General features: G+C 40.0%; 1 protein-coding gene across 1 annotated transcript in view; it reads right to left on the bottom strand.

The window, feature by feature from the left end:
- Positions 1-13,562, bottom strand: part of LOC122550249 (polycystic kidney disease protein 1-like 1) — a 291,308-nt gene that overhangs the window by 197,816 nt on the left and 79,930 nt on the right. The window contains exons 8-11 of the mRNA XM_043691004.1: positions 10,372-11,608; positions 9,252-9,505; positions 6,161-6,243; positions 1,387-1,542 (exon numbers count right to left, since the gene is read on the bottom strand). Of these exons, the coding sequence (XP_043546939.1) occupies positions 1,387-1,542; positions 6,161-6,243; positions 9,252-9,505; positions 10,372-11,608 (1,730 nt within the window). The remainder of the gene's footprint in view (positions 1-1,386; positions 1,543-6,160; positions 6,244-9,251; positions 9,506-10,371; positions 11,609-13,562) is intronic.

The following is a 13,562-nucleotide window of genomic DNA, read 5'->3' as shown; positions in this document are numbered from 1 at the left end:
GTTGTTGTGGTTTGGCGGTGGTTGAGTCCAATGACCTGCATATCCTCGGTGGAGTGGGAGGGGGAGTTGAGATGCTGTGCTACAGGTTGGTTGGGTTGGTTCGTCCGGGTGGCCCAGAGGTGCTCTCTGAATCGCTCCGCAAGTAGGCGGCCTGTCTCCCCAATATAGAGGAGGCCACACCGGCTGCAGCGGATGCAGTAGATGATGTGGGTGGAGGTGCAGGTGAATCTGTGGCGGATATGGAAGTTTCCTTTGGGGCCTCCAGCCCGGCACCGCCTTCCTGACCTGCAGTCTTCTTCTTGACCTCTCCGCCTCCATCCTACTCCGACCTATCACCCTCACCTTGACCTCTTTCCACCTATCACATTTCCAACGCCCCTCCTCCAAGTCCCTCCTCCCTACCTTTTATCTTCTCCTGCTGAACACTCTCTGCTCATTCCTGAAGAAGGGCCTGTGCCCGAAACGTCGAATCTCCTGTTCCCTGGATGCTGCCTGACCTGCTGTGCTGTTCCAGCAATAAAGTTTCAACTACTTCTTGAATTTCCCTTGTAAGCTATGGTTTAGAGACATTTCCTCTTTAAATTTTGCACCATAAATGAATGAACAATTGTTGCAGTTCACCTATGCACTCTTCAAATGTTTGTCATTGACCTTCCACCATTATCCATTGAAATAACATTCCCCAATCTATAAAAACCAATTCACACTTCATGTCATCATGCTTTCCTCTATTTAGACTCAGGACCCGAGGCTCAGAATCAGCACTCTCTATCTTGATGGGAAATTCTATTATATTATGCTTGCTCATCCCAAAGGATCCTCACACAACCATACTGCCAATTATTCCTTTCTCATTACACAACACCCAGTCGAGAGTGGCATGACCTCTTCTTGGTTCTAAGTAGCCTTATGTGTGGCAGCTTATCAATTGTGTTTGAAAATTTGAGTATTTTACACATAGTGCTTACTAGTTACCTCCTCAAAGAACTGGAATAATTTTTTTCAGGCATGGCTTCCCCTTCAGCTTCTGTTTCTGTTAAGCTGAGTCTATCAGACAGAGAAATTAGAGAATTTTGCATATTTTAATAAACTCATTAAATTTTGTGACAACTCCAACAATGGTGGGTCTTGATTTCCAGCATGTAATCCCAGTAAGGCATGACACAGGCCTGTATTCTTGCTTCACCAGGTTGACACCTAATATTTAGGTAGATCTAATACTGTTCTTGGCCTGTCCTCCTGCACTCTTCATTGAACCAGAGTTCACCTCCCAGTTTGATGGTTAGCATGATGGCTGTTATTTCACATATATCCCCAAAATAATTGAAAAGACCGTTTATTCACAGAGGTCTAAATGACAGTTAGGTGTAGATCTCAGGATTTTACCTTGTAGCAATGCTTAAGTTGGTTGGACCCATGAGGTACAGATTTTGAATTAGGTCCTGAATTACAATGGTTGAAGACAGCAGAAAAATCTGCTTACTGACGAATGCATCAATGTTATAGATTCCAGCAACTGCATAAGTGTGGTTGATGGTGAAACTATAAAAGAATTTTGTCAGCGACAGAAAACACAAATCAGGAAACAATAATTAGAGAGTGTTAAGCAGCAAATTATCTTCAATTTCATGTAATATTCTATAAGATACTTACAATGACCACATATGATACATGATAACTCTCCAAATAGAATGCTAAATATACAATCCTATGCAAAAAACTGGTAAGCAGAAACAGGAAACACTTTGCAGTTCAACATTTGTACTTGGAACCGAGTTGAACTTGTTTCCTTAAAGTTCATCCAAGGAATATGTAACACTTGCCTAACTTTCTTTTCAGCGTTCATTGTTCTGTAGGGACAGGCCACTCAGAGATGACATTGGCCTTTTAATACCTGGACCTAGATATTAAGGGTTCAGATGTTTGACAATTCAGCCTGATGCTGATCTTTGGGGCAGAATGATGGAGAAATGGGGATAGCGGGGTAAAGTTACTGGACTAGGAAACAAGGAGCTCAGGCTCACACTCTGGGGACATGGGTTCCCATCACAACACAGCAGCTGGTGGAATTGAAATGCATTAAATAAAATCTGGAATTATAAAGCTTAACATCATAAGTGCCACTTGGCTTACTCATTTCTTCAGGAAAGGAAAGCCGCTCAGCTTATCTGGTCTGGCCTACTCATGGTTCCACACCTAAGTGATTAAATTCGAAATGCCCTCTGATATGACCGAGAAAGCCTCACACTTGAAAGGCAACTAAGAATGGCTACCATCCAGTAGGGTCTGCCTCCCACAAAAGAATAAAGAAAAAACCCTACTCCTCTACACAAGAAATTTCATCAAAGTTGACATGATTCAAAGCTGAGAATGAGGTAGGATTGATAAACTAAACTGTATTCATTTCAATGCAAGAAGCTTAACAGGCCTAACAGATGAACTCAGGGCATAGTTGGGAATATGGGACTGGCATATCATAACAATTACAGAGATGTCACTCAGGGATGGACAGGACTGGCAGCTTAATGTTCCAGGGTATAGAATTCTACTGGAAGGATAGAATGGAGGGCAAGAGAGAAGTGGTAGTGGTGTTTTTGATTAGGAGTAACATTATGGCTGTAAATAGGGAGGATATTCCTGGGAATATATCTAGGGAAGTTATTTGGGTGGAACTGGGAAGTAAGAAAGGAATGTAAGGAGATCTCAGTTTTCTGTAAGAATTATTGAGTGGTTCTGCGAGGGGAGTTTAACTTTCCAAACATGGACAGGGATTGCCAAGGGCTTGGATGGAGAGAGATTTGTTAAGTGTGCACAAGAACACTTTCTAATTCAGTATGTGGATGTATCTATGAGAGAAGGTGTAAAACTTGATCTCCTCTTGGGAAGTAAGGCAGGGCAGGTAACTGAGGTGTCAGTCGGGGAACCCTTTGGGGCCAGTGACCATAATTCTATTAGTTAAAATAGTGATGGAAAAGGATAGGCCGAATCTAAAAGTTGAAGTTCTAAATTGGAGGAAGGTTAATTTTGATGGTATTAGGCAAGAACTTTCAAAAGCTGATGGGGGGCAGATGTTCGCAGGTAAAGGGATGGCTGGAAAAAATGGGAAGCCTTCAAGAATGAGACAACGAGAATCCAAAGACAGTATATTCCTGTTAGGGTGAAATGAAAAGTTGGTAGGTATAGGGAATGCTGAATGACAAGAGAAATTGGTGTTTTGATTAATAAGAAGGAAGCATATGTCAGGTGTAGACAGCAGAGATCAAGTGAATCCCTAGAAGAGTATAAAGTCAATAGGAGTATACTTAAGAGGGAAATCATGAGGGCAAAAAGGGGACATAAGATAGCTTTGGCAAATAGGGGTAAGGAGTATCCAAAGGGATTCTACAGATACAGGTAACTAGGAAGAGAATAGGACCCCTTAAAGGTCAGCAAGTTCACCTATGTATAGAACTGCAGGAGTTGGAGGAGATACTGAAATAGTATTTTGCATCAGTGTTTACTGTGGAGGAGGATATAGAAGAGGAAAATGTGGAGAAATAAATAGAGACATATGGAAAAATTTCCAAATGCCTTAAAACACATAAAGGTGGATAGATCCCCAGGACTTGATCAGGTATACCTTAGATCTCTGTGGGAAGCTAGGGAAGTGATTGACGGGCCCCTTGCTGGGATAATTGCATTATCGTTAGCCACAGGTTAGTGCCGGAAGACCGGAGGTTGGCTAACATGGTGCCAGTATTTGAGAAAGGTGGTTAGAAAAATCCAGGGAATTATAAACTAATTAGCCTGACATCAGTGATGGGCAAATTGCTGGAGGGAATCCTGAGGGGTATGATTTACATGTATTTGGAAAGGCAAGGACTGTTTAGGCTTTGTGCATCATGTCGCACTAACTTGATTGAGGTTTTTGAGCATAAGCGGTATAGTTAGTAAGTTTGCAGATGAAACCAAAATTGGAGGTGTAGTGGACAGTGAAGAAAGTTACCTCAGATTACAACAGGATCTTGATTAGATGAGTAAAAGGCTGAGAAGTGGCAGATGGAGTTTAATTTAGATAAATGTGAGGTGCTGCATTTTGGGAAAACAAATCTTAGCTTATGGTAAGGTCCTAGGAAGTATTCCTGAACAAAGAGACCTTGGAGTGCAGGTTCATAGCTCCTTGAAAGTGGAGTTGCAGGTAGATAGGATAGTGAAGAAGGCATTTGGTAGTATTTCCTTTATTGGTCAGAGTATTGAGTACAGGAGTTGGGAGGTCATGTTGCGGCTGTACAGGACATTGGTTAGGCCACTGTTGGAATATTGCGTGCAATTCTGGTCTCCTTCCTATCGGAAAGATGTTGTGAAACTTGAAAGGGTTCAAAAACGATTTCCAAGGATGTTGCCAGGGTTGGAGGATTTGAGCCATAGGGAGAGGCTGAATAGGCTGGGACTGTTTTCCCTGGACTATCAGAGGCAGAGTGATGACCTTATAGAGGTTTATAAAATCATGAGGGTGCATGGATAGGATAAATAGACCAATTCTCTTCCCTGGGGTGGGGGTCGGGGGGTCCAGATCTAAAGAGCATAGGTTTAGGGTGAGATGGGAAAGATACAAAAGAGACATAAGGGGCAACCTTTTCACTCAGAAGGTAGTACGTGTATGGAATGAGCTGCCAGAGGAAGCAGTGGAGGCTAGTACAACTGCAACATTTAAAAGGTATCTGGATGAGTATATGAATAGGAAGGGTTTGGTGGGATATGGGCCGGATGCTGTCGGTGGGACTAGATTGGGTTGGGATATCTGATCGGCCTGGACAAGTTGGACTGAAGGGCCTGTTTCCGTCTGTACATCTCAATGACTCTAAGTAACAAAGAGGATTGATGAGGACAGAGCGGTGAATGGGATCTTTTTGGACTTCACTAAGGCTTTCAACAAGGTTTCTCATGGTGAGCTGGTTCGCAAGATTAGATCACACAGAATAAAGGGAGAACTAGTCATTTGGACACAGAAATGGCTCAAAGGCAGAAAACAGAAGGTAATGATGGAGGATTGCTTTTCAGGCCTGTGACCAGCAGCATGCCCCAAGGGTCATTGCTGGATCCACTGCTTTTCGTTATTTATATAAACGATTTGGATGTGAACCTAAGATGAATAGTTGGTAAATTTGCAGATGACACAAACATTGGAGGTGTAGTGGGCAGTGAAGGTTACATCAGAGAACAACGGGATCTTGATCAGATGGGCCAAGGAGTGGCAGGTGGAGTTTAATTTAGATAAATGTGAGGTGCTTTGGAAAGGCAAATCAGGGCACGACTTCTACACTTAATAGTGGTGAGTGTTGCTGAACAACGAGATCTTGGAGTGCAGGTCCATAGTTCCTTAAAAGTGGCATTGCACATAGACAGGATAGTGAATAAGGTGCTTGGTAAACTTGCCTTTATTGGTCAGAGCATTGAGTACAGGAGTTGGGAGGTCATGTTGCGGCTGTACAGGACATTGGTTAGGCCACTATTGAAATACTGCATGCAATTCTGGTTTCCCTGCTATAGAAAGTATGTTGTGAAACCTGAAAGGGTTCAGAAAAGATTTATAAGGATGTTGCAAAGATTTGAGCTACAGGGAGAGGCTGAATAGATATGAACTATTTTCCCTGGAGCATAGGAGGCTGAGGGGTGAGCGTAGAGAGGTTTATAAAATCATAAGAGGCATGGATAGGGTATATAGGCAAGGTATTTTTCCCAGGTGGAGGAGTCCAAAACTAGACTGCATCAGTATGAGGTGAGGGGGGAAAGATTTAAAAGGTATCTAAGGGGCAAATGTTTTAATGCAGAGGGTAGTGGTGTATGGAATGAGCTGCCAGAGGAAGTGGTGGAAGCTGCTACAATTACAATATTTAAAAGGCATCTGAATGGCTATATGAATCGGAAGGATTTAGAGGGATATGGGCCAAATGCTAGCTAATGGGACGAGATTGGTTTAGGATATTGAGTCGGCATGGATACTTTGGGCCAAAGGATCTGTTTCCATGCTATACATCTCGATGACTCTATTGCACCTTTAACACATACGGTCATTCTTTGGTTATTCTATCCATATACATATTCTTTCCTTGTCAGAATTCTCTTGCTCAACAGGTTTGGCTCAGTTTCTTAGAAAATGTGAAAAGAATTAACTTTTTACCTATTGGAACTCGAACCTGAAATGTTTGTCATATTTCCATCACCAAAGTGCATCACAACATCACCCATGTCTGGAGAAATGTTCTGCAAAAATTGAAAAGTAAGATGATTAAAGAAATTTGACAATATTATGAACACAAAATGAAATAGGAAGACAGAGATCAAAAATTGATGATAGCAGAAAGAGAATGACAAAATGATTTTTAAAAAGGCAACAATAAAATGGATGCAACAAAAATATTGAACCATGCATCAATTATTGGAAACAGAGGAGAAAAGGGAGTGAGCCACTACATGGTATTTACAACATCTTGACAAATGCAATATCATTTGAAAACGCACAAATTCACTCTTTATGATACTTAACAAGGAGTGTGAGTGTACGGCACTTTTCAATCAGACAGAGCTACATGGAGGCAAAAATAATAAGTTAACAATCTGATTAAGAATGAGAAAGAATGTCCTCACATTTATAAGAACAAAAGTAGACCATTCAGTTCATTGAGCCTGCTCCGCCATTCAATGAGATCATGGCTAATCTCTGGCCTTCGGCCCATATCCCTAAATACCTTTACTTAACAAAACATTATCTGTCTCAAATTTAAAATCAACAACTGATGCAGCATCCACTGCCGTTTGTGGAAAAGTTCCAAACATCTAGCACCTTTTATTGAGAGAAGTGCTTCCTTATATCTTTCCTGAATAGTCTGGACTTAATTTTTAGTCTATGCCCTTAGTTTTAGACTATCCAACCAGTGCAAATAATTTATCAGATCACCCCTTAACTCACTTAATTTGAAAGAAATCTAGCATAAATTCTTTAATTTCTCCTTATAACTTAGCTCCTGAAGCCCATGCATCATTCTTGTAAATCTAGGTTGTACTCCTTCCAAGGCCTAAGGTGTCCATCGTTCCTAAGGTGTGGAGCAGAAGTCAGCTTGCAGTACACCAAGTAGGGTTTTATCAAGAAGATAATGAAAAATAAGACGAGATGAATGAATTTAAAATAGGGGCGTTGGATTGTGCATGCTTAACCTACAATAATTATTCCCTTGTTATCTTGATTTAAAGCTTGATTTATCCAAGAACTGGTCTTTATGCACCATGCACAACTTCACAGTAAGGTTCTTAGAGGACTCACCAGAGTAGATGCGTTTCTCCAGTGGAAAAGTCTAAGTACAGAGGGTGCAATCTCAAAGTAAGGAGTTACCAATGTACAACAGAGGGCAGTGAATCTGTGAAATTCTTTACTGCAAAGAGCTGTTGAGGTTGGGTCATTAAGTATATTGAAGGCTGAAAAAGACATTTTTAATCAGTAAGGAAATCTGATGTAGCAAAGGCAGAAAAGTGGTTGAAGACTATCAAATCAGCCATGATCTCATCGATTGGCGGTGAAGACTTGATGACCTACTTCTGCTTCCATGCCAGATACCTTTAAGGTCTAGCTAGTTTCTAATACTATCACACCTTAAAATGAAAGCAAGATATCAACACATTAGCATATATTTGCTACCAAAACACCAATAAGGAATGGACAGTGTGCTAACCCAACTGGAGCAGCTGACATTCTGTGAATGAATAAGCAGCACACCAAGAACAGAAAATGAAATTAGGAAGTGAAAATCAGAAATTTTCCACAACCTATTTCATCGTCACATTTGGTTGATAAACTCTGGGACTTTCCTAGTGGCTCCAGTGAGTTTGCAGGTTATAGAAGGAAGCCCATAAAGTTTGGTGGATGCCATTCCCATTGTCCTTCCAGCTGTCTCCAACGTACTTGCAATTTTACATGTCGCTGTGCTGCACAGTTCTGAATACTACATTCTAGACTCAACTCCCCTCCCCAGTTTGAGACACCCACACTTCCCTGGTATTGGACTTCAAGAAACAGGGGCAGCTTGTAGCCGCAATCCTGGCCACTGCTGCCACTCACACAGTTGGGATTATTAAGCTGCTCGTCAAATTGTCCGACAACTCCAAGGCTGGATTTCTGCTCGAAAGAAGGTTGGAAACTCTGCCTCCAGCTAACTAATTCTCCTCAGTGTTGATTGGCCCTGGGACTGTGACAGCAGGACATCCCACCATCTTGGGGAGATGATGACACGGCGGTAATGTCACTGGACCCAAAATCCAGAACCCAGATGAAAGCTGTAGGGACCTGGTGAAATTCAAAATCAATACTGACAAACAAGGGTACAACTAAAAAACTAACCTCATAGCGATTGTGTAACCACTACTGATTGTTGTAAAAACCCATCTGACTCACTAATGTCATTTAGGGATGGAAATCAGCCATCCACTGATCTACAATGTGGCTGACTCTTAACTGGCCTCTGGGTAAATAGGGATGGGCAATAAATGCTGGCCCAGACAGTGAAGGAAAAAAACCTAGAAATTCTGCCCATAGTTTAACTTGCCATATGCAACTGTAAATAGCCCATGAGTACAATAATTAAAACATAAAATATTGTTTTCATATTGTAGTTTTTAATTTTTTAAATACTTTATATATTTCTTGAACACTTGTATATAGTAGTTACCACAATGTTTGAGACGGGGAAGTAAATGGATTTACTAAAACAAAAAAACTGCAGATGATGGAAATCTGAAACGTATACAGAAACTGCTGCAGAAACCCAGCAGGTATGGCAGCATCTGTGGAGAGAAAGAAGAGTTAACATTTGGGGTCCAGTGGTCCTTCTCTAGAACTACTGCTTTTGTTTTTGTCTTTGTTTGAGAAAACAGCTTTTATTTGCTGGCAATCAGAAGGTAGTGAAGGGCAAGGACGGATATGTTGGACAATAAAATTCTGCACTGTATGATTTGAACTGCTAAACGGGCATGTGACTCTCAGCTTTTCCTAGTCATTATGAAACCTCCTGGAATGCATCAAACATTCACAGACCACATAAAATCTTAGCTTCTCAGTAAACTTGAAAAGATTCGTTATCTTCACTCCAATGGGTTGGTCTCCTGAAAAAACTACTTCCCTCCCCAGCAATGGTGCAAGCGGAGGAAAACCAAGGCACCTTAGGATCATATTGCATTTTCAATTAAAAATAAAGTATTTCTAAAATCCTGAAAAATGTTACCTTAAATGTAAAGGTTACTGGTTTTCCAGCTGCCACGTTGGGCAAATGTGAGAGTCTTGGCCCACTACCCAGTTTGGAAACATTAAAAAAAAGTTCACTTGAAGTCTCAGATGCCAGATTAGAAACCGACAAAGAAACCCGATGAAGTCCAGCTTTTCCGCAGCTGTACAATAGAACAGGACTACCAGTTGTCACTGTCTGGTTATGAAACAGAGTCCATTTGTATATGTATGCTCTATTTTTCCATAGATATTCTAAAAATGAACACAGAAAATGAATTGTCATAAGGTATTCAGATTTGAAATAGAAAACTTATCTCACCAACATTTTTGTTATTTTCAATCTATTCGCGTAAATTCTAAATGAAGAACACTATAAGATGATGATCCTAGGCTAAATTTTCAGCAGGAAACCCATTTAATTAAATTCAATTTCAGAGAACACAAATTACAATGCGTGCAAACTAATGTTTCAAAATCATATTCTATGCATTTCACTCAAATAATATTCAGCTAATAAAAGTAAATTGGAGGGAAAACATAATTCAAGTTTTTTTTTCATATTGGTGTGGGCATCAGAGCTTAAAAAGTTTTAAAAACAGGCCTAAAAACTGAATGAAGAACATCTCCACATATGAGGCTTTTTGCAACAATATTAGTTGGTGTTTATTTATGTTAAGAAAATTATAATTATTAAGCTCATGTTTACAGTACAGTGAAATTTCTAATAACAAATTTCTATTTCTTGTTTATGCATGACAATAAACCTCAGGAGTTATAGGATAAGGAAAATTTAAAAAATTGTTACATTAATAATTATGTTTTAATCTTGATTCAGTATTGAACAAGTGAACCATAAGATAGAGAAGCAGAATTAGGTCATTCGGCCCATCAAGTCTGTGCTGCCATTTGATCATGGCTGATGTCTCATAACCCCATTCTTCTGTCTGTAAGCTCTGATCCCCTTCCTAATCAAGAACCTATCTCTGTCTTAAATACTCTCAATGACTTGGCCTCCACAGCCTGCTGTGGTAATGGGTTCTAAAGATTCACCACTTTCTGGCTGAAGAAATTCCTCCACATCCCTAAATTTTCATTATTAATATTTTGTTATGACTTACCATTAACTTTTGCTATAAGGATGACATCTTCGCCAACAATAGGCTGTTGTTGTATTTCTATGACGACAACATGAATTTCTTTAACCACCAATGCTGTTGCTGAAACATTGTGAGAAGAGATCAAGTTTGCAACTCGAAGTAGCAGCTGCAATTCCCCTATGTGACTGAAGACAAAAGGCAGATCCAGTGGACTGTCTGCCACGTAACTACTGGTATTGAACAGTGTGGAATCATTCACCAGCACTTCAACCGTCAGGTCTGTGCCAGACGTTACAGAAGTCGAGATGATTACTGTTTGATTAACTGTGATTATGTTGGGAATGCTTGTTATAATATCTCCCACGAGATCTTGTACTGTAAACCTGATTGCATTTGCTGTTATTTCATGTAAATTGTTTCTTGCTGTTACACTAGCTAAGTAGACTCCTGGCTGTGTGTACGTATGCACCATTCGAGATGTATCTGCTTCCACTTCTGTTGAATTAGAAGAAAATGTCCATATATATGTGATGTTAGTTCCACTGAGTACATCAGCATAAAGAATGACTGTGGAATCAGTTGGTAGATATCTAGGGCTGGAGCTGAACAGAGAGAGGCCTTGGATTGCATCCTGGACTTCAATGGTGGTCCTAAATGAGGCACTGCTGATCGGATTAAATGCTGTCACTTGTAACTCATAGATTCCAGCTCTTTCAAATAAATATTGGAAATTCCAGTTGGCAGTCCTTCTTGAACTTAAAGTGCTGTTGCCATTTTGAATAGTCCAAATACATTGTGACCCAGTTTTATTAACTTCACTTGCAACCCTGAATGTCAGGTTTACTCTTGAAGAAACTATTTTATCCCAAAAGAGCAAATAAATTTTGTTAATGGGATCATAGATCTGTATGAGCTCTGTCAGTGTTGCATTGAGCACATCCAGTCCATAATACAAGCCAATTGAAACGTTAAAACCACCAACAAAGCTGTATGTGTGGAAAATTTGAATTCGCAAAGTACAATTCTGTAAGCCATAGTCTTCCATAAGTTCAAGGTGTGATTGGCTCTCAAATGCTGGTGAATGATCACCCAGTGAGTGACGATGGGTCATTCCAGGTTCAAATGTGATCTCAAAGGCTAATAATTGGCGTATTGTGGTGAATAATTCCATTTCCAGTGTTACATTCTCACCAACGGCAACATTATAACCACTTTTTGACTGAAATGTCAAGCTGGAGAGTGATTTCCTTACCACAGCCTAGAGAAAAAAAAAATTGTACCTGTATGTTAATACACCAGCTGAAGTCATCTGAAAATGTCCATGTAACTACTTTTGATCCAAAATTTTAAAGGAAATGTGTCAGAATACCATTAAAATTAGCAATAGGAGCAGGTCATTTAGAGCTTTGAGCCCACTTATGGCTGATCTTTCACTTCAGCAGCACTTAACTGCAATATTCCCAGGTGCCCTGGTGTTTTAATATGTAGACAATCAATCAATCTCAGTCTTGAACATAATCAATGATTGGGCCTCCACAGCCCTCAGTGATAGAGAATTTGAAAATATTCACCAACCTCAGAAAGTAAATTCTTCCTCATCGCTATCTTAAATAGCCTGCTGTTATTCACAGACTGTGTCCCCGGTTCCTTCCTCCATCTTTCATTTAAGAATTTCTGTTTGAATTACAGTACTCTGTTTCTTCCAAACTCCAAAAAATATAGGCCCAGTCTATTTAAACTTGCCTTATAGGACAGACCCTTTATCCCAGGAATAATGTGGCAATTCTATAACGAGTACATCTTGCCATAGATGAGGAGACCAAAGCTACAAACAATATTCCAGGAATGATCTCACCAAGGCCCTACATAACAGCTTCACACAGCACAGAAGGAAGAAAGTCTGAGGTTAGAGGAAGATAGATGAATTGGTCACTTATGCAGAACAGAGAAGGATGGAATTTAATCATGTAAGTGTGAGTTAATGCAATTGGGAAGGGGTAACAAGTCAAGGGTGTAATCAATGAATAGCAGGAGCCTAGGGAGCTCAGGGGAACAGAAGGATCTTGGGGTGCTTGTTCATTTGTACCTGAAAGCAACAGAATAAATTAATAGGATGGCTAAGTAGTTACATAAGACATTTGCCTATACCAGTCATTGCATAGATTATAAAAGCAGTGAGGTTATATTGGAGTTGTAGGAAATATAGTTAGACCACAACTGTTTGCAGTTCTGGTCACCTCAATAAAAGAAGGATGTGATTGCATTGAAGAAGCTGCAGAGTAGATTTACTAGAATCGTGCCTGGGATGGTGCAGTTTAGCTCTGAAGAGAGGCTAGATAAGCTCAGGTTGTTTTCTTTAGAGTAGAAAATGCTGAATGACAGCCTGACCGAGGTAAATAAGATTTTAAAGGGAATGAACAGGGCGCAAAGCAGACAGCTTTTCCTCTGGTCGAAGCATCAATAACCAGGGGACATAATTTCAAGATGAAAGGCAGCAGATTTACAGGAGATTTGAGGAAAGGTTTTTTGACCCAGAGGATGATGTGAATCTGGAATGTAATGCCTGAGAGGGTAGTTGAGACAGGAAGTCTCACATGCTTTAAAAAGTACTTGGCTGAGCACTTGAAATGTCATAACATTTAAGGTTATAGGCCAAATGTTGGAAAGTGGACGAGTTGTAGTCGAGTAGTTGTTGTCAGTGCAAACCCGATGGGCCTAAGACCCTCTTCTGTACCATATAGTTATATAATTCTGTGCTTTAACTTTGTGCACTGGCCTCTTGCCTGACACCTTATGAAAAGGTTTTCGAAAATTTGAAGAAGCCACAGCCCCTGGTTCCCCTTACTGAGTCTGCCAACAGCATCCTAAAATATCTTCACTAGGATTGTAAATAATGTCTTATTATTGCATCCTTAAAGATTCAAGCATTTTTCTCTGACTGATGTTAGTTCCTAGTTTTCTCGCTCCCTCATTAGTTGAGTAATAGGATTACATGTTCTATATTCCAGAGTCAATACAATTTTGAAAGATAATCATCAAAGCATGCATTATCTCTACCTGTTTCAAACTCTTGGGATCTCGTTCATCAGGTTTAAGGAATTTATTTACTTTTATTTCCCATTGATTCTCCAGTATATTTTTTTGTAAATAATATTAATATCTTGCAGTTCTTCATTTACATTGTCCTTTATTTCTGGAAAGTTTTTATCCTT

The sequence above is a fragment of the Chiloscyllium plagiosum genome, chromosome 5 (genome assembly GCF_004010195.1).
Source record: "Chiloscyllium plagiosum isolate BGI_BamShark_2017 chromosome 5, ASM401019v2, whole genome shotgun sequence".
Taxonomy (NCBI): Eukaryota; Metazoa; Chordata; class Chondrichthyes; order Orectolobiformes; family Hemiscylliidae; genus Chiloscyllium; species Chiloscyllium plagiosum.
The sequence above is the reverse complement of the archived record's forward strand: the minus strand, read 5'-3'. Positions and strand labels throughout refer to the sequence as shown.